This window comes from Micropterus dolomieu, linkage group LG03 (assembly GCF_021292245.1).
Source record: "Micropterus dolomieu isolate WLL.071019.BEF.003 ecotype Adirondacks linkage group LG03, ASM2129224v1, whole genome shotgun sequence".
NCBI classification, from domain to species: Eukaryota; Metazoa; Chordata; class Actinopteri; order Centrarchiformes; family Centrarchidae; genus Micropterus; species Micropterus dolomieu.
In genome coordinates this window covers 14,282,814-14,303,704 of record NC_060152.1, presented here as the reverse complement: position 1 = coordinate 14,303,704, position 20,891 = coordinate 14,282,814, and the positions used below count along the sequence as shown (strand labels likewise).

Sequence of the window (20,891 nt, the reverse complement as noted above, 5' to 3'; positions counted from 1 at the left end):
TGACGGCTGGCAGTATACCTCTTTGAGTGGGTAAATATTTCACGGACACCAGCGGAGAGAAGAGACAGCAGGATAGAGAAACCTCCCAACACGACCGACAGAGGTAAGAGACTGATCTCTCCCCTGTCCATTATGGGTTAATTGCTCATGTTGTTGCAAAGATTGATCATCAATCAAGTTGAATATAATAAAGATGCACATTACACCACATTACAGTGTAGTGCTAATTTGGTTCCATGCTTATATTTTCATATATGCTTTAATGGATGTTCATGAAACCATTAGACCATATTGCCAAAATGGATTCATGCTTATTTTTGCAGCTATCACACCTAATGGATGGGTCCTCTCCGCATGGACATTTGTAGAAAAAGAAAAATTATCAGATGATGCTGTAATAGTTTGATTGCATTCAATTATTTTCTCATTTGTCTCATATTTTCTCCAAATGTTTTTTGGACAGTTTGTTTTAATCTGCAAGTCAGTTAAATATTTTGCTCTGTGTGGGTTTGGCGATTCGGTCAGTAGCGTGGAAGCATTTTGGTCACCAACAACTTGTCATGCTGGACTCTTGCACGCATCAAGGCACTGATTTGGTCTGACTTACTAACTATGAGCTGCACTCCCTTACCTTTGGTCAGCTGCACTCACTTTCAAGTTTCTTTGTTGGAATCTGAGCATTCATTTTGCAGATGAATTTTAAGTGAAATTTAAATGCAATTGAGACTATTCTTCTTTTTCTGTGACTTTGCACAGTAGACGAAGGTAACTTTGCGCCCTTCAGAAAGATGTTAATTAATTTCTTCTGGCTGATGTAGTGTGTTATGATGCAGTAATGCTTTCTCATAAATTACAGTCATTACGCTGGTTGTTAAGCTGTTAGACGACTACTCAGGCTGTAATGTGAAACAGGCAAATTGGAAATGTGCTTTATTTTATCAGTGAAAGGCTACATTAATTATAAATTCTGATCAAGAGAGATGTACTGTTGTAAAAAAAAAAAAAGGAAGGTGGAGATGATTTTTCTTGTGCTAAAGATGATCCTGAATCCAGCTGACAGATATGTCTGAGCCTTGCTCTCAGTACCCGCCTCACAAAATGGCCCTTTTCTTTACATTCAGACATCATGGAGTCTCATATCATGCAACTGATTTCATTCTTGGTGTCGTCTGAGCTCCGTGCAGACTGAACGCAACAGAAAATGTAGGGGTTTTTTTCTTTTGAGATCGGGGTAGGTAGAGAGTTGGTGGTTTCTTCCCTGTCTCTCTCCTTGTCTTTTCTCTCCGCCGAGTGAGTCCAAAAATCACATTTATTTGGCCTCAGTTATACAATGGTGTAACAGGCATGATAACAAACTGGCAGGAGACATCACATCAACTTGAGGCTTCCTATCTGTGACAACTGCTGAGTAACTGCTGCTCCTGGACTGTGCCCCCCCTCACTGCCATCAGCACCTCATTAGGTTGCTTCAATAACTTTCTGGGTTGCAGGAGAATCCTACCTGAACTTTGACCTGATGTCTGTCATCACTGTCTGATGCAGCAGTAAGACAGATAACCTGCTGCCATGCTGGTGATTCATATTTCTTTATCTTTAATTGTTTGATAATGGATTCAATATGGTGTTTTCTGCTTGTGTCACCTCTTATTTGCCTCATGGTAAAAATCAGTATTGTCATTGATCAAAGGAAATGCTTTTCTATATTGACCACAACAGACTGATTCTCCTTTGATTGTGGAATTATTCCCTTGCTTGATTAATATGCCTCCCAAAATTCTTTTATCCTCACCAAAGTCTCATAATGTACCTTACTGTATTATAGTAGTATTATATTTTTTTTATACTTGTAAATTTTTTTAATCTCCTTACTTTTTATATATTTCTATTTATGTTCATGTGTACTGTAAGCACCAATTTATACCAAGGCAAATTCCTGTGTGAAAATGTACCTGGCAATAAACCCGATTCTGATTACGCCTATAATACATCTAATTTGATGAATCCACTCAAGATCATCACGAAGGAATGCATAAATATAACACCAGAGTACAGTATACACAGTCTGTTGATACTGCTGATGTGTGGTGGATGGATGCAGCCCTCACAGCGTGTGAGCCATCATGTTCAGCACATTTTTAATAAGGGAAATGGAGTGTTGGCAATGATTTGATTTGTGACAGTTGGGCTGCTGGAACCATTAAGGTGAACAGGCTTATTGTAATGGGCTTAGAGCAGCCCTGTCTGGCCTGCAGGCGAGCTGTTAACTTGTTCTGGGCCATAACCGCCCCTAATCTGAATGGGAAATTGTCTGGCATTGAATGTGACATGTGGCTGAATCTAAACTTTTAGCATGCACTGTATTTAACACAACTCTGTGCAGTGGACAGTAAGTGTGAATCAATAGGAAGAGTAAAATCCCCCAGCAGCGACGCATACTATGCTTATTGAAAGTTGTATTGAACAACAGCTGCATTAAAAGGTGATAAAATCAACACAAGCCTTTAATTCAGAAGCTGACATTATTGGATCCGTGGACTCAAATGCAGAACTGTATCTGCCTGTAAATATCCGCATTGAGCTGAGCTGTATAACCCTTTGTATTTAAGCATCAGGGCTGTTGTGAATGGTTCTCTCTCTTGAGCTGTCTTAAAACGCTCCTTTCTGAACAACAAATTCTCTTAATCTGGGCAGCCGATATCAGAAGCCTACCCGGCCCTTGTCTCGCCCTCTGTTCCCCCTCTGCTCTGTCATTGTAATGAGGATTCCAGTGTATTTTTTGGCTAACCAGATTTGCCCATTGTATTTACCCTACTTTCTCTCCCTCGTGGCCGGCTTTATGCTGAATGCTAAACAGTGGTTTGTAATGGTGTCCAATATATCACTCTGTCTATAATGGTCTTCTTGGTGCCTTATGCAGTGTTTTTCTTCTGCCAGGAGGACTTCTACAAAGACCCCATATGTCCCCTATATAATCCATGCTGCCTTGAACACAGTGAGATTACGTGTGTGTGTGTGTGTGTGTATATATATATATATATATATAGTGTGTGTGTGTAATCTCACTGTGTTCAAGGCAACAACTTGTCTGACTGAAACTAATGATAATTTTGCCAATTCATCGATTAATCATTTGTGCTATGAAATGTCAAAAACAATAGTAAAATATGGGTTTATAATACAGGTTTCCAAAACTCGCGGTTACATCTTGAAATATTTTTTTTTCATCCAACTAATAGTCCAAATCCAAAGGTATTCTATTAATATGATATAAAACACAGGGAAAACAGAAATGCTGGAAAAGGTCAAATATTTAACAGTTTTGCTTGCTTAAATGATTATTAAGATTAAGCGATCGCCTGACTAATCAATTAACTGACAACCTCTTGGAGCTGTAAACACAGCCCATGCTCAACAGACGAAGGCTGTTATTCTGAAATATGCATTCTCAATAATATTAAAGTGAAGAATGGGACAGGTAAATCTCATAACACTATTAATGTGTGTGACAAGTTCGCTGTGTGCATTCAGTTTTGTAGGTGAATCTTTCAGTTAACATTGGGGTGGATTTACACCCCAGAGAGCTACTTTCAAGTAACTACGGCTGACATTCTGACCCTCGCTTTGCTCAGGTGATCTCTGGCCATAACTTGTCTCCACTATGCCCGGGTGCAGGAGGGACAAAGTGGCGGCGAAGCTCTCAGTAACTTCTCTGTCCTCTCAGCTTGGGCCGTGGGCTCAGGAAGTCCTCCACCCCTCCTTACCTTACCCTCTTCCCTCTCCTCTGCTCTTACTTCACATCCTGGTTGCTCTGATCCTTCTTTCCTCCTTCCTGCAGGTTGGAGGAGGGGGGACCAGCAGCACTAGAAAATGGCTGCCATGACAATGGTGCCCAGCTATACCCCTTCGTTGTGGGTGCGAGTGTGTCACGCCCTCCCCCGGCTGGACCTCGCCATGCAGATGAGGGACAACATCTTTGTCCCCGACAGCTGGGAGTACCAGCAGGTAACAGACACCTGCCGCAACTGCTAATAACACACTGTAACACCATGCTGTGCTGTAACTGTCCTATCTGAGGTGCCAGATTGCATAATAATTACAGTCCTGTTGCTCCATTTGTAGTTAATAAATGTGCAGGAATTGTAGTACAATTAAGGACCTGAATTCTCTACATCACACTATAAATTGCTCCTTAAATCCCTGAATGTAACAGCAATCTGCAGAGCTATGATGACGGCATTTAAAACACTTTTCCTGCCAATTTATTGATCTAATTATTGGTGGGAAGATTGCACTAGACCCCTCCAAGAGCCCCTTAGCTCAGATCTAATCTGAAATTCTAATAATTTTTCTACCGTCCTTTAGATGCTTGAATGCTCTTCTCAATTGCCCCTTACACCTCTACCTCTGTGCAGGCAAATTGGAGGTATTTTTCGGAGGAGTAAATGAGATTCAACGTGGTGTGAGTCCTCTAGCAGGTTTCCACAGCTGCATGGTTCTGAACTGGGCAGTTTCATCCTCCTCCAACAGGCTTTTGTACAAAACGCTTCAGCTAGCGGCGTCTCACATTGCGTGTTTGTGACTTCTCTGCGGTACAATGGGGGGGGGGGAACTCAAATTATTCTGCAGAACAGAAAGACAAAAGAGACTGAAAGTGCACCGAGAGAGAAAATGAGAGAGGGAATGAGTAATGCGAGGAGGCTTGCTGAACAGAAGACCAGGCAGAGAGAGAAGTGAGTGAATGTATTTAAGTAGGTCACAGATTATTAATAGAGATTCAGTGGTGTGGATAGAAAGAAAGAGAAGGGAGAGAGTGGGAGTGAGGGAGAGCGTGGGGAAAGAGAGATGGGTGTAGTGGGGCGATGGGGAGGGGCTTCAGAGAGCAGGAGGTGAGATTGAGAGAGAGAAGGTGGAGGAATGGGGAGTGACAGACTGGCAGATGGATGAAAGATAATACTGTAGATATGTGTTGCAGCAAAATGCATTTCAGTAATGTTGACTTTATGACATGGAGCCTGATCAAAAGCAAAGTCTGATATGGATTAGTGACATTAATATTCCCTCTGGTGCATAGATCAGGGATTCATGTGCCTTTGGAATAAGCATAAATGGTCAAGAATCAGCTCAAATTAATTGTATTACATTTTTGTTCCCTTTCCTTTGTTTATGTATGAAAACATGTTGTGAGTATCTGTATCCTTGACTCTTCCTGCTTTGATGAAGCTCAGAATTTATGTTGTCATACATTTTTAATCATCTCCTGCTGTTAATGGGGGCAGGACAATATGACAAACTATGGAATTTAACAGGATTAGTTGGTATTTCACCCTCCTCAAAATGCTCTTCTCCACTTGTAAAAATGCCATTTCTCATGTTCTCTGATTCATAGTTCCCCTCCTTTTAATTTTTTTTCAGACTCTGCTGGTTTTGTCCAGTTTATCAGCCATCGCTCTCGTTATCTCCCTCTTGGTGGTTCTCTCCTTCCTCATACACTACTGCTGCTGTCACCGTGGTGACCGGGGCGAGGGATCGGAGGAGGAGGAGGAGGATGAAGATGCCAGCACAGGTCACGGTTACAGCGGGAAGAAGGGGCGGGGTATCTGCTGTGTCACGTGGGTGGCAGTGGCGGCTGTCACGCTGTGCTGGTGAGAAGCAGGATTCAGACGTCATCTTATGTACACATAAGTACACAAGTCGCCTCTTTTAACACTGGCGGACGTTTTCACATCTTTTACTTAAGAAAAAGTACCAGTGGAACAATGTAAAAAAATTCCAGTACATGTAAAAGTCAGTACAGAAGTATAATTAGCAAAACATAAAGGAATTAGTCTTTACTTTTAAGTAAAATAGTAGTTACTAGTAGTTTGTAAATACAAAACATATGATGAGTTTATCAAATATGATACATTGTTGTAGTATAAAGCAATCAAGTAGCTACACGTCAACCAGCTACAATGCTAAAATGGACCTCAAGCATGAATGAATCAGTAATAATAATCAGTAATATTATATATAACAATATCAGTTACAGCATCCATGTGCATGATGAGTATTTTTACTTTTGATGTTTAAAGTACACTTTGTTGATTGTAGTCTTGCTACTTTAGAAGAAAGCTCTGAATACTTCTTCCACCACTGAATACTAGATTGTTAATACTAATGCACCAATGCATAAGTAGCATTTTACTGTCATAGCTGGTCGAAGTGTAGCTAGTTTCAACTAGTTTACTCTAGTGGTTCCCAATTTAGGGGTTAACTCACTCCTATGGGTCACAAGATAAATCTGAGGGGTTGGAAGATGATTAATGGAGTAGGAAAGAAGAAAAAAAAGTTCTAAAACACAAATTTGTATTCATATTTTGACGTTTTTCTAACCTTTGCTTTTTTTGTGAAATATTGGATTATTTTACCTCTCCAAGCCTGAAAGTGTTATTTTTGGGATTTCTTGCAGAAAGTAAAATAAAAAGATCAATGCCATTAATGTCAGTACAACAGCTGCTTAACTTAGTTTAGCGTGAAGACTGGAAACAGGGGGAAATAGCTAGCCTGACTCTGCCGGAAGGTAACAAAATCAGCCTACTCATTAATAAACACATTGTATTTTAATTTGTTACCTTTGAACAGAGATGATAGCTGTTTCCCACTGTTTTCAATGTCATTATGCTAAACTAAGCTAATCTGTCTGGGTGTAGCTTTGTATTTACTGTACAAACATGAGAGTGGCATCAATCTTCTCATATAACTCTGCGCAAGAAGCCTATTTACCAAATTCATTAACTATTCCTTTAAATGAACCCATCAGAGAAGTTTAAAGGGGAAAATCTCTTGTTTGTGAAACTGCTAACAACTCATAGATATATGAAATGTAGCAAAGGGCCCCAAGCAGACACAGTATTTTGGTAGGTAGTCAAAAATAGAAAGCAAAAAATCAAAAATATTGGAACCACTGGTTTAATCTTTAAAAATGCATTGTTTTCCATAAGCTTATCTTATGTTTTTTAGATAAAATCTTAAACTGAAAAGTAACTAGCAACTGTAGCTGTCTGATAAATACAGTAAAAAGTAGAATATTTCCTTCTGAAATGTAGTGGAGTTGAAGTATAAAGTAACACAAGCTTGAAATACTTAAGCAACGTATCTGAAAATTTTAGTACAGTACTTGTAGGACAGCAACAAGGCTGTGAATCACGAGCTGTCACCCCCCATCGTCATGTGCTTTTTAGTGTTTCACACAGTTACCAATGTCACTGGAGAGGAAAGGAGACCTGGATGACAGCTGATGGTCATGTTGTATTGTTGTTTACCAACCAAAGGCCTCTGACAGCACTGTGTATGTTAGTTTACGTATGTGGATTTCAGTGGTTCCCCATCGCTGTGTGTATGTCAGAGAATGATCTCAGCTCGCCCACCTACAGCACTTTACACTTTATTACATCATTTTACCCACCGGTATTCCCCTCAGATCTGGTGACCGTGCAGTCATCAAGTCAGCACATTGTCTCCACTGTACAATGTACAGAAATGTTGCTTGACATCTGTCCAATACACTCTTGTTTAGTGGAAGTCACTGAGGGGAAGCTCAGCTGCCTTTTAAATCTAAAACTACAGGCCCAGCTGTGTGCTGTGATAAAATTATAGCACAATTTAATGCTTCAGAAGTTCTTGTTATTATATCCCAGTCCTTTCCCTTCATGTTTATATGCACTGAGACTGTATTGTTATATCACAAAACATAATGTACTGGGGACCTGAATTCAGCTGTCATAATGATGTCATTATATACACACCGTGGGTTGATGTGGTTCGTGTCTCCCCCTCATGGACTGTAATGTAATGTTATGTAGTAGATGCAAGAGCTTCCTGCGCTAGACTGTATGAAAAAATAATGCCGCAGTTTACCTCTTGAAAATATTTCTCGTGACAGCCTATCCTCCAGATGGTGGGTGGCCTGTGTCATTTCAAATGCAGCTGCATTAGACATCGTTCACATTTGGAAGCTTGAAATGCAAAGCACACACAGAGGCAGACACACATTCCTCCTTTTCCCCCTGCTTTCTAATCTGGGTCACATACTTTGTGGGAGATTGGGTCATACCATTCCTCTCGGGTTCGAGGGGATTTGATGAACATCTGGCCTGACCCTTAATCTGAATATTTGAATAACAGAAGGATGTGTAAACATGTCGTTATGTTTAACATTTCGAATATTTTCCTTGCTGAAGCTTAATCGTTGAGTAGTAGGAGTCATCTTTTTTCCCCCTCATCTGTTTATTCCTTACCCTGCGCTCCGCTGTTGGTATGCTCATCCAGAGCACACATATCCCATCCTCTTTAGCTCTATCTCCTGGTGTCACATTAATTTAAAATGTACATACACACTGAATTAAACATTACATTTATGCCTCTGCTATCTGTTCTTCAACCACCTTCTCTTTCTCACACACACACACACACACACACACACACACACACACACACACATACACATATATATATATATATATATATACACCCTCTCACAATGTTTTCATTTCTCCTTTTTTTTTCCCCCTTTGCAGTGTTGCCATAGGCATCGGTTTCTATGGCAACAGCGAGGCTAATGATGGGATGTATCAGTTGACCTCTTCTCTTCTCACAGCCAATTATACGCTAGCTTCCATCGATCTGCTGGTGAGTGTTGCTGTACAAAAGTAAACTGTCATGCAGAGTATCTACCGTGTGTGCGTGCGTGCGCGCGTGTGTGTGTGTGTGTGTGTGTGTGCGCGTGCGAGCGAGCATGTGTTCTTGCTTACATGTGGTCTGCAGAGAGAGAGAAAGAAAATCAGATAAAAACTTCTGTTTTATCGATTTCTCTGTGGTCAGACAGTGGTTTATGTGTCAGACTGCTAAATGTCTTCCTACTGCGTTCTGTAGAAGACACAGGTCAGGAAAACTATAGTAATATAGATAATGAGCTAAATACCTACGAATCGGTGGGAAAAACACAAGTTAATCAGTTCGGCACATTCATTTCAAGGAAACTAAGAATAATAATTCAATAATTCAAATTAGAGCAATCTGACCCTCATAAAGCACTTTCATCATAAGAATTATAACATTTAAAAATGCTCTGAAGACACATTTATCAAGAAACAATTACAGCAAACCTGTAAGAGCAAATCTCAAGGGATCACATGAATTATCGAAACGAGGACTCTTTCCCCAGTGGTTCCCAAACTTTTTAAAACCATGGCACCTCTTCATAGTGATTTATTTTTCATGCCCACCCACACAACACGCAGACATGTGCAGCATTTTCAGCTATAAACAAGACTATCCAAATCCATTCAAAAAATTTATTTTAACAAACTAACAAAACAAAGAACATTGCTGTAAAGTATGTGACATAAATGAACCAACACCAGTATACAGTATTATACTCTATCGCTCAATCACTCAGTAAAAAAAAAAGTGAGCACCTTTAGTTCTTTCTTGCTGCGCTGATTTGCAAATGAATATTGCACTTAAAATAAACAAATTACAATGAAGTATGTTAAGTGGTTAAATTTATTTTTATTATTTAGTATTATTATATTTAATTTTGTTTAAAAATACAATTAGCTTAAACTTACACACACAACATCATGCACTGATTATGTTTTTCGGTCAGCCGCAGATAGCTTTCCCCTGCAGATAAAGGTTTTGTGACATGTGAAACAGTGATTTTGATGTTTAATGCCCTTTTTCTTTCTTTTAACATTTGCAAAAATCTAAATTAAACATTTTAATGTGATGAACCATTAGAAATATACACTACCGCTACGTCTGCCTTGTTCAGTGTCCTTCAATCCTTACATTTCACGCAGTTACATGTTATTATGCAATAACACATTAAATTTTAAATTTTTATTTATGCAAAATATTTAGTATCACCAGGAGCAATTGACATGTGGCATTAACAGCAATCTAAGAATATTTATATAAATACATATGCATAAAAAATATATAAATAGGGAGGAAATAATAGGAATTTGGCTGAAATGAACCCAACAAAAAAACCTAACTGAAGCGAATAATAGGCTTAGAACTGCCCTATTCTGAATTTGACAGATAACAAATTATTCAACACGATTGCACAATCCTTCCAAAACATGTCTCAAAAGGCGTGTGCTCACTTCTGTTTCTATCCTGCAGCCATCTATTTTCTTCTCTTTATTTACTTACAAGGTGTTGTATATTCAAGAGTATTTTCACGTCAAAGCAAATTGGGTAGTAGTAGAAAATAAAAGTGAAGGATTTTTCACGTCCAAGTTCAAGATGTTTTTATATAAAACTGACCTTGTGTTATAAATTGTGGGACATGCATTAGCAAACGGCGGCACCAAGATGCCTTCTTCAGTTCTCCATCTCCATTACACAAGCACTCTAAGCCCACCATGATTTCTATGAGCATCATCGTCTCAACTTTGTGGTTTCCGTGCCACCTCACTCTCCTCACATTCTTCCTCCCACCCTCTCCAGATTTCAGACACAATTTCTGGGCTGCAGCTGTCCATCTCTGGCCCTCTGACCTCGATGGAGGAGCTATTTACTGGCAGTAAACCCTTCCTTGTGTCGACACGGAACTGCCGGAGGTTATCTGAGAACATGGTCAACCTCCTCTCCTCCATCTCCCTGGCTCGGTCTAGTATCGACGCAGGACTGGGGAATGACAGCAGTATCAGCGGGGCGTCCATTATACCTCTGACCCCGGTACCTCCCTCTGTGGCTCCTACAGTGGTGCCGACCAGCGGCATAATGCCCAACCCCTTCTCACCGGGCTGGGCAGCCAACACTCTGATGGTTAATGAGGACTACAGGTGAGGCTGCAGTCCAGGGTGGCCTACTGGACTATTTTTTGGGATGGTTATTATTAAATGATAGTGTCAAGATTGGTACCACATATTTGATATCATTACTTGTTTATGAACAAGTAACTACATGTATAAAAAGAAACATCCATATCTCTTTATGTTTTGCATCATGCTTGGAATCATAATTATGTCTACTGCCACACCAACGACAGTTAACATTGGCAGCGATAGTTAGCTTTCTGGAAAAGAAGACTAAAGCTGTTTATTCTCTTTTTTTTCCTGCTTACAATTAGTCTCTGATCATTTTTGCTCATAAATGTATATGTTTATCTTGGTAATTGTGCAAGAAGTGATCCTCTGAAGCTGGCTTTAGCAGTTTCCCATAAAAAAAAGATGGCGTAACGCCATTCTTATCATTTCCTTACTAATAAATCAATCTGAATTCCTGTTGTTCCTGTTTACAAAACTCAGTGTCCGCTAACACTGATCTGTTCCAGTCCAGTGGTTTTACATTGTGACCATAAACACGTAGATTTATTTTTCCATCTTGTGTATAGCAGAAGCATCAGAAGTTAACTACAAACAATCCTGGAGTACATTTTATGGAAATTAAAGTAAAAAGTAAAGTTCTTTTGAAAGGAATGCAATAGTCCCCCTATACTGTGTATGCTAGGCTACATCATTATTGTCTAAGTGCAACCACTTTTCATCTAGCGACCGTTTGTTTTCTGTGACTTAGACCCTGGAAACTTTAGTAGAAAGTAGAATCTAGCACACACTTTCCATTCTTCTCCCAAAAACATTTACTATTTTGGGAAGTTCATGTCGTAAATAAGGAGACAGCAGCATTTGAAGAAGCAAATTTCACATATATCAACATGTGCAGGCTGTTTATCAACACAACCACACCCCAAGTGTTCTAAGAGGCTCAGGAAACTATTCTCACTAGCCTTTCATAAATGTTGCAAGACGGCTGAGTATGTTGAGGTAATGCGTTGGAAACTAAATGTTCCCACACACAGTAGGCTTTTATATTCAATATTAAATAAGGAACGCACTTATATTGATAAAAGTCCAAAACTATATCCTAGTATTAATAAATAATGTCCACTGTAATAACATGAAAATACTGCTTCCCATAAACAAACCACGCACAGCAAACACATGAGACGTAATTTATCCCTGCCCTGACACAGTGAGAGGTTAAGTGAGGTTCAGCTTCATCCTAACTTCACCACTTGCCTACAATGGATTCTTGTCTGTCTTAGATAGCAAATAAAGCAATTCAAGCTGAATGCAGACATACACTGAGTGAATGTCTCATTTTTTCTGTTTAACGTCAGCAGTGTTATCAGAATCCTTATAGTCTTATTATAAATATAACAACCAAGGACAAATCACTACTTGGTCATATTTATGCTAAATTTGCAACCCACTAGCTTACACAGGTTACCAAATTTAGCCTGACCATTCTCATGGGGAAAAACTCTGAACTGGGGGAGGGAAAATCTGAAAAATGTCCTTCCACTAACAACTATCATTGACGCAAAAATTCCTTTACGGCAGCTGCTGGTCTCACTCACATTGCTAAATGGAAGAGCAGCTGAAGGGTCGAGGTTTAATTTATTTGTCCTTAAAAACATCAAAGTTAAAGTGTTGCCATCCTAATCAACTGACTCTGCTTACCTAAATATGGTAAACAAATACTCATAAAATAAAACCATAGATATAAAAACACATAAAACTACAGACCATAACATTTTATAAAAAATTACAGTTCATTCTTACACATTTCTGCTCACAATGTAGTATCTTCTGTGGGATAAAACGACATAACACAGTAGCAGTTGTACTATGGTAACAACAGACAGTCCCGTGTTTTGTACTAAGTTACTGCATTTTAACGAGTAGTTTGATGACAAAAAAGCTTAACTCAAGATCAGTTGGTTGTCTCAAATGAGATAAAACTTGAAAAACAAGAGTTAGGTTGCATTTTTTTTAGTACAGCTACTTGTTCTAAGGTAAAGAATATTCTTGCAAAGTCAACACAGTTTTAATGTAGTGACGTATGCTGTATGTGGTGTTTGTGTGTTTCTTTGTTACAGGTGGCTATCATACGTGTTGTTGCTGCTGCTTGACCTCATAGTTTGTCTGTTCATCCTACTGGGGCTGGCCAAGCAAGCCCGCTGGCTGCTCATCCTGTGAGTGCACACACATACACTCTTGTATCTTTAGACACAAACCATACAATGCTGGATTGATGGCCAGGGTGTCCTTTTGGCTGAAAAGTTTGTGCTGTTCCCCAACAGGATGACCGTGCTGGCCTGGCTGGCTCTCTTCCTAAGCTGGGGCTCCCTGGGCTTGGAGACAGCCACTGTAGTGGTGAGTAGTCCCAGTAAAACTGCTCTCGTGAACAGGGCCAGGGCTGGAGGGAGGCATGGAGGGCTGCAGGAATAGGAAGTGAATTGGACTGTCTTGGGAGGGATTGGCTGGCTACAGCTGAGGGAAGAGAGCTATAGGAGGCCGAACCCTGATGGCAGGCCAAAGCCGCGTGTGTGTGTGTGTGTGTGTGTGTGTGTGTGTGTGTGTATGTGTGTGTGTGTGTGATTTCTGTGTCCATTGTGCTAAACCGTGAAAAGACCTGCCTCCTAGGGAACGCTGCAGTCATGGCAGAGGACCAAAAAGGCAGAAAAATGGAGCAGAGATTAAAGATTCAATGCGTGTGTGCTTGGGCACGTTTGTGAACAAAGTGTGTTTGTGCATTAAGGTGCGTGTTTTCCATGTAAGTGTGTTTGCGAGTGTGTGGGCGTTTGGCTTCGAGAAGTGAAGATGGAAGATGAAGAGAAGTGCTTTCAGCAAGAGTGAGGAGGGGACAGGAAGAGCGGGAGAGTGCATCTCGAGATCATTTTAAGAGAGTGAGAGCAAGCTAAAGTGAGTGACGGAGAGGGAGAGTGGGTAGACAATCAACGGTGCAAGCCTTGAAGCTGTTGCTGTACTTCGGCCCCTTGAGGCTTTAGACTGAGCATGCAAGGAGGTGGGAAGTGTGAGTGTAATCCTGGGAAAAATTCACATTCTGCTGGACAACGTTCAGCTGTGCTTTTAACGCCTAAACATGACAACACCACCAGTGTGCTGTGTCTTAACGGCCAAACATCCAGCCGCAATAAAAAGGTCAGTGACATTTGCTGAGAACAAAACACAGAAAGTTTGTATCTCACAAATATAGGACTAGTGTTGTAGTCAAGACCGCCCAAACCGAGACCAAGTCAAGACCTAGACCGGTCTCGAGTACTACAACACTACATATTACCGTCCTTTTTCAGTTCGCCCTGTGAAGTTTGGTCGAGCTCTCTGAAGGGGAGACTGTTTTGGTCTGAGCTGTGGGTGTGTGAAGAGGCTAAATTGGTGGTTGTTTTTCTGCACTGGTGCCTACTTTAAAAGTCTCAGTGTCATGTGGAGTTGGTGGGAGATGTCCCAAGGCCTGTGGGTCCACACAGAGCTGCTCTGTCCCTGGTCACTGACTGGGAAACAATGGGCCAGCTGTGGGCCTGCCCACTTTATTTTGTCCCGGGTCGCCGCTTTTCCCGTCAGTCCTTGAGCTCTCTGTGTGGCTCTCGCTCCCTCTTCTGGTGGGGCGATCTCAGGCTGATTGTGGGTGTCCTATCTCTCGCTTGAGTGCATCCTCTTAACAAATAGGCCAGAAGGTACAGCAATGTGTAGTGATGATATGGAAAAAAGAGGTTAACACAGGGGAGGATATGAGTGATGAGCTAATGGAAAGAAAACTAGATGTCAGAGTGTAGCGCGGGCTTATCCAGGGCAGTGTGTGATGTAGGCAGATTGATCTTTGCCACTGTATTGTGAGCTGCTGTCAGATATCTTAATGAGGTAAGTATGTCAGTCGGTCAGTGTGTCTACTAACTTTTCTCTTGCCCTCCCTCTTTTGCTTCATCCATCCTGCTGTTATTTTCTTTTTCCCCCTCCGTCATCCTTTCTCGCTCTCCCCATCACTCTTGCTGCACTGCCAGGCTCTCAGTGACTTCTGCTCTGATCCAAACACATTTGTCCTCAACTCCACCCACTTCAATACTGGGACCAGCTCAGGTAGGGTATAAATCTGCCCCTGTACAAGCAACGCTTTCTGAAAGTGCTGGTTGTTTTCCATTTCTGCAATGCACTTTATTTACCTCCCAACTGTGCTGATGTCAGCACAATCTAATATAATGACTGTTCCCACATATTTTCTATTGTGCTCTGATCTGCTGTGCACTGGTGTTTTGTTGGCTATTCAGATGTGTTGGATTATTACCTGACCTGCAGCAGGCGCATGAACAGTCCGTTCCAGCAGGTAATGTGACCTCTGTCAGCCACAAGTCTTACAACATGGTATAATTCAGGCATTGAGCTTAACACTCTCACTGTTTTAAAGTAAGTGAGCAGGAACATGTCAGACTTTCTCAAGGTCCTTAAAGTTAGGGACAGATTATTTGAGGACAGGATGCACAGCTGCGTGTCCTGTCCTTAAGTCGTTTGCCCTCCAGCTACACTCTCAGCATATTAATGGTATATTTGAGCAGTAACACAAAATAAAAACTCTTACCTCCACTGACTTGTTGGCTGCAGCTGCTGACCCAGTCGCAGAGGGCACTGTCCAACATTCACACACACCTCTCCAGCCTGGACAGAAATGCTCTCACCCAGTTCCCCAAAGCTGAGGTATGTTATAACGTGTAACTATGCAGCTTAAAAAGTTACATTTCTACCACCTTTTTTTTTTTACTAACTTGATGCAATTTTTTCATTATTGCAGAAATCACTCAGGGAGGTTCAGCAGATACTCAACTCCACAGAGGGAAACTTTCATCAATTGGTGGCACTATTGAACTGCCGAGGTCTGAATAAGGTAACACCGGGTGCAATGCGTGCGTTGTACTGACTAAGAACAGCTTACTACCAAATGACTACTTCTATATTTTCATTGATTATTCTGTCCATTTTCTTTTAGGACTACATTGACTCTTTGAAAGGCCTGTGCTATGATGGGATGGAGGGATTGCTCTACCTCTCCCTTTACTCTTTCCTCTCTGCTCTGGCCTTCACTGCCATCCTCTGCTCTCTGCCCGGTGCCTGGAGGAGCTTCCCCAGGTGAGAGAGAGTGTTTGAATATGTGTGTATTTCCATCAATTTCTAATAGAATTAAGGACAAGTAGGCTTTTTCATTCACTTACATCCCTTTTACTCTTTGCACTACATTCCCCTGTGCTGCTGTGCCAACTTGAATTTCCCCTACAGGGGATCATACATGCCATACAAACCTGCTTTGCATACGATATGGACAAATAATGAGATATGGATCTGAGATAGTTTAGGTAATTTAGCCTTGAACATTTTCTTTCTTTCAAGATTGGCATATGCAAAAGTCTAGCACACCTAAGGCTATACAGTAATACTACAGCATTACATAAAAATGACCAATAATAGCTAGAGGTTTGGCTATCCTCAACCCACATATAGGTAAATTTAATCTCTTTTTTGCAAAAAGGTAGAGTTTAGTCTTTAGGAGTTTGGAAGCAGTGGCACAGGTTTGTTAACAATTTATTTTGTGATTGGTGCTGCTAGTGCATAAGTCCCATAGATTAGTGGTTTGATGTTTTCTTTGGTGACCATTTGTGAATAAATAAATAATTTTTACCATCTGAAGTGTGCATCTCATACCTTTTTGTCTTGGAATATTAGCATCTAACTAATCATGAACAGTGGCCGAGAAAATAAATGGAGCTGTCTTGTAAGATGCCCTTTTAATAAAAATATAATCTATACTGAATATGGAACTGTAACAATGAATACAGCTTTATACTAATTATAAAGACACAGTGGTACTCCTCACTTCTCTGCTCACCTTTGTCCCTCTTTCTCTCTTTCATGGACAACAACAGTGAATCAGAGGAGTACGAAGACTCAGACAGCGAGAGTGAGGACCCCTTCACCTCCCATCAGGCACGTAGACAGACGGCCTCGGGGTCTCAGCGAGGGGCCATGGCCCCCTTCTATAATTACCCGGGGGCCGGGTGGACACCCCCCTTTTCTAGCGCGCCGCCCCTCCCGTGAGTAACACAGACACACAGACACGCAGACAGACAGACAGACAGAACGTCCCAGATGTTTCAAGAGGAGGAGGAGGTTGCTCTTAGATACAGACTTGGCATCAAGCTTGTGTTTCTGTGTCAAGATCAGTACCTACGGGCAACTTTTCTACTGATGCCCCCCAGATCAGAAATTGTGAAAAGTCCAGGATGTTGTATGAAAACACATAGTAGAGTATACTTAAACAACACATAGAGATATTTTTGTGCAGACACATAGGCTTTTTGGTGAAGTGAAATCACACCTTTCCCCCTTCAAAACAGCTTCATGACATATATAAGAGATGTTGGACATAATGCACACCTATCTTTACAAGAGAGAGAAGTGGAAGTGCAGTATAGTCAGATAGGTTTACACATAGTCCAAATTCACAGAGCTGTCAGGTTAAGCACATGCATTGCAGACAGACACACAGACAGGTCAATATGGACTACAGTGTAGGCAGAGAAACAGACACAACTCCAGAGGTCTGTCTGTCTGTCTGTGTGTCTGTCTATTTCGTCTGTCGAGTGCTTCAGGGCAGACGATGTAGGCCGCTCGGTCATTTCACAGATCTTGTCTCAAATGGCGTCCTGTCTCCTAAACAGTAGTAGACTACTGCTGTGTTGGGGGGAGGGTGTCATTGACGAGGCTGCGCTCGTAAAAACTCCGGTGATGTGAGGCTCAGGTTCACTATAGGTAAACCCCCCCCACCCTTCCCCAACACCCCCAAAACCCCTCCTGCATCCGTCTCATCTGTCTCCTCACTGTGATGTCCAAACCTCTCAAGTTATTTCTATGGAATTGTCCTTGTTGCTTTACTCCCTGTCATACCTCCTGCTTCCTTTTTTTTGGGTTCTCCGTCTTTCTCACTTTCAATTTTCTCATCTTATTATGTTACTTCCCTTTCTCCCTTGCTGGTGTGTTTCCAAGCTTAGTTAGTGCTCTGAGTAACCTAATCGTGGACTATTTAACTTCTTATTCTAATGCCAGCTGATCATCTTGACGGCTCCCATATCTAATGGTAATACAGAAATGCAAGGATACTGACTAAACTAAACTGTCAAGGCTCAGAAACTCAGCTAGCGCTAAAAATACAGTCCACTCCTCTTAAATGGAATCTGCTCGGGATTGCTTTAAAAGCTTTCTGGGGTTTATCATGCAGATAAACAAATTCATTAGGAAAACAACATTACAGCGGAAATGGGACTGGTGAGTCACACCCAGCTCTAAATGCATGTAATTGCAGATTATTGTATAAATCCTACAGTGCATCATCAGCCAGGAGTGGACTGTACGTCTGCAGCTGGTGCTCACAGTGCCAGTAGAACTAATACCTACTAGTTATACGGAGTGCTGTGTTTTTCCGCACTATATTTCTAACCGCTCTTTCTCCTTCTTTCCTGTTACCTGTTCTTGGGTCCCGTCACCCTGCGGCCCTCCGTCCCCTCTGTCTTTCTCAATGTGTCTCACCCCTGTTTCCCCTCTCTTCTTCATCCTCCATTTTTCCTCTCCCTCTGTCCTTGTCTCTTTCTATTTCTATACAGGACTCCAAACGTTTCCTCCAATGGCAACCCTGGCTATGAGAGCCTCCCCTTGACTGACAGGCAGTCCCCACCCCCCTCTGTGAGTTCCTCTGTACTTGTGACGTCATCGCAATCTGTGCCATTTTATCGTTGCTGTTAGTGCACACACTCGCCTTGATAATCAGTAGCAAACGGACTAACATGGTGGCGAGGCTTCAAACTCGCAGGACCCTGTGGGCTGGCCTTTTTGTACCTTTTGATGCTTCAAAACGTGCAAAACATGAAAGATAATTTACATATCTTCACTGTTACCATTTAACTTGTACATAACTCTTTGTTACTAACATCAATCTGAGAGCTCTTTGTTTTATTATTGCTATCTGACCATTTTACAGAGCACCAAATGTAACCTTCACCATAACAATTTTAATTAATAATAAACATTCAGTGTGAAAGTTTGGATTCCAAATCAAGTTTCCCTTACTAGCTTTTTTTCTGTAGTTTTCAATCGCATGTCATGGTCTTGCTTGAGATGCGATATGTATATATGACCCATGTCATCACGTGATCAAGTCTCATGATTACAACTTACCTCAATAAAAACAGTGCAATGCCCATCCACTGACACCATAATATGCACTTGAAAGCTTCAGAAAAAGCTAGTAAGAAGACATTGACGTTGATTTAATTGTCAAAATAATCTTCGTTAATTTCAAAGAAGGAAGTTCGAAAGGAAATTAGCGGTCTAATATTAAAAGCCCCTTAAAATGCTGTACCTTACTCTTCTATTTCTTGAGCTTTCAGGCGCATCTTGTGGTCTTCCTCAGTAGATGGAGTCTGGAGTTGCAGTCCCCCATGCCCCATAAGTGACCACAATTTATCACATGACCAAACTGTCTGGTGATGACAGTTTAGCTGCCTTTCACAAGTGTGCAAACTACATGTGTGGAGGAAGACCATGAGATGCAGCTGAAATCTGGAAAAAAGCAGATTTCTTTTGTCAAAATAATGAACACATTTAGAACAGTCTTCTTTAACTGACTGTCAACAGTTGCTTTTGTGGAAGTTTATTAAATACATAAATATAGCCGGTCAGATAGTGAGCAAAACATGTGCTGTCTGCTACTCTCGATGAGTTGATTCTCACATGGGTGAATAACAAATTGTTGTTCTTTTCTCTTTTATTTTCTCTCAATACACTGTTGGACCGTCTGAACTTCGCTTCTCTTGAATCCCATGGTCTGTTGTGGACGTACAGTACTCTCCCAGCATGCTGACTGGTTACGGGGGAGGTCAATCACACCCCAACCCTGCCCATTCGCGGAACCTGTATTCACGTTGATTATTATTTTTTTGTTAGGAAATGTATAGAAAAAAAATGTTTAGTTTTCATATGGACACTTTACTGAAATGAAAAAGAAACTAATCTAAATAAAATGAATGCTAGGTGTGAATTCAAAGTGCATAACGTCAGTACCACTGAATATTATTATTATGAGAAGCACTTAAAAGGAACAGGTCTAAATGGACTGCTGATATAACAGAAAGTGATGAGGCTAGTAGGGTGGTTGTGCAAAGCTATGAACCAAGTCTGCTTGGGCTAAATTCTTTCCCCTTGTCTGTCCAAACTCTGTGTAAACTGTGAACAGTGGTGAGGCAAGTCAGAATGGTATTGACGTTACTACGTTGTAGTTTTATATTCTTAAATGTATCAGTACCACCAATTTATTTTTAAGTTTTTATATACTGTTGTAGAAAAGCTCTGGCACGTAGCAACAACACACATTTTTTTTCTGTGAATGGTCATGCAGTTCCCTCACTTGGTATAATTTTTTTAATTATTACTTTTTATAGGTGGCAATTCTGTATTTTCCTTGTATTACCTTATGGTATTCTGTATATCTCACTGTCTGTAATATCTGAGTAATCATGAACCTTTGCTCTTAAAAAAACAAACAAAAAAAACATGAGGGCTGCCAAGACCCTGTTTTAATGATTGAATGGAGAACTACAACTACCACTCAAGTCTTGAGAGTGGAGAACTATAAATCCCATGCAATGACAGCAGGTACATAGCAATAGGATTCTTGCTACTGATGCTGCAGTAGCCCTACCGTAAATAGCAATAATAACTATGTATAGCATTGGGTTTCTGAGATCTCTCCAAGATGTTTTGTGTATATATGGTATGGTATGTTGGAGATTTCATTGAATCCCCCGTGCTTGCCAACTGACCTTGTTAACCCTTGAATTGAGTTTGTATGGTTACCAATGCTCCTTTTCAATGGCATCCTTTTACACTCAAGAGTCTAATATAAATAAAAATAACTTCAATAACCATCACCTGGTCTTCCTCGTGTCTACAAGTCTATGCAATGTAAGTAACAAACACACACCGCATGCTTTACAACAG

The 20,891-nt window shown here is 40.9% G+C and overlaps 1 protein-coding gene across 3 annotated transcripts; it reads left to right on the top strand.

Annotated features, from left to right (window-relative positions):
- Window positions 1-40: 40 nt before the first annotated feature.
- ttyh1 (tweety family member 1) lies at window positions 41-20,805 on the top strand. Of its 3 annotated transcripts, none has more exons than XM_046045816.1 (15): window positions 41-103; window positions 3,836-4,002; window positions 5,413-5,642; window positions 8,556-8,667; window positions 10,498-10,835; window positions 12,935-13,030; window positions 13,139-13,211; window positions 14,858-14,933; window positions 15,122-15,177; window positions 15,453-15,545; window positions 15,640-15,732; window positions 15,835-15,974; window positions 16,766-16,826; window positions 18,500-18,578; window positions 19,737-20,805. In XM_046045816.1, exons 2-14 carry the CDS (start codon window positions 3,868-3,870, stop codon window positions 18,536-18,538), a joined length of 1,542 nt encoding a protein of 513 aa, XP_045901772.1. In that variant the 5' UTR covers window positions 41-103; window positions 3,836-3,867; the 3' UTR covers window positions 18,539-18,578; window positions 19,737-20,805. The 3 variants fall into 3 exon arrangements, with proteins under 3 accessions (XP_045901772.1, XP_045901770.1, XP_045901773.1); XM_046045814.1 differs by having other exon boundaries at window positions 16,766-16,933; XM_046045817.1 differs by lacking the exons at window positions 18,500-18,578; window positions 19,737-20,805 and adding an exon at window positions 16,566-16,614 and having other exon boundaries at window positions 16,766-16,897.
- The last annotated feature ends 86 nt before the right edge of the window (window positions 20,806-20,891 follow it).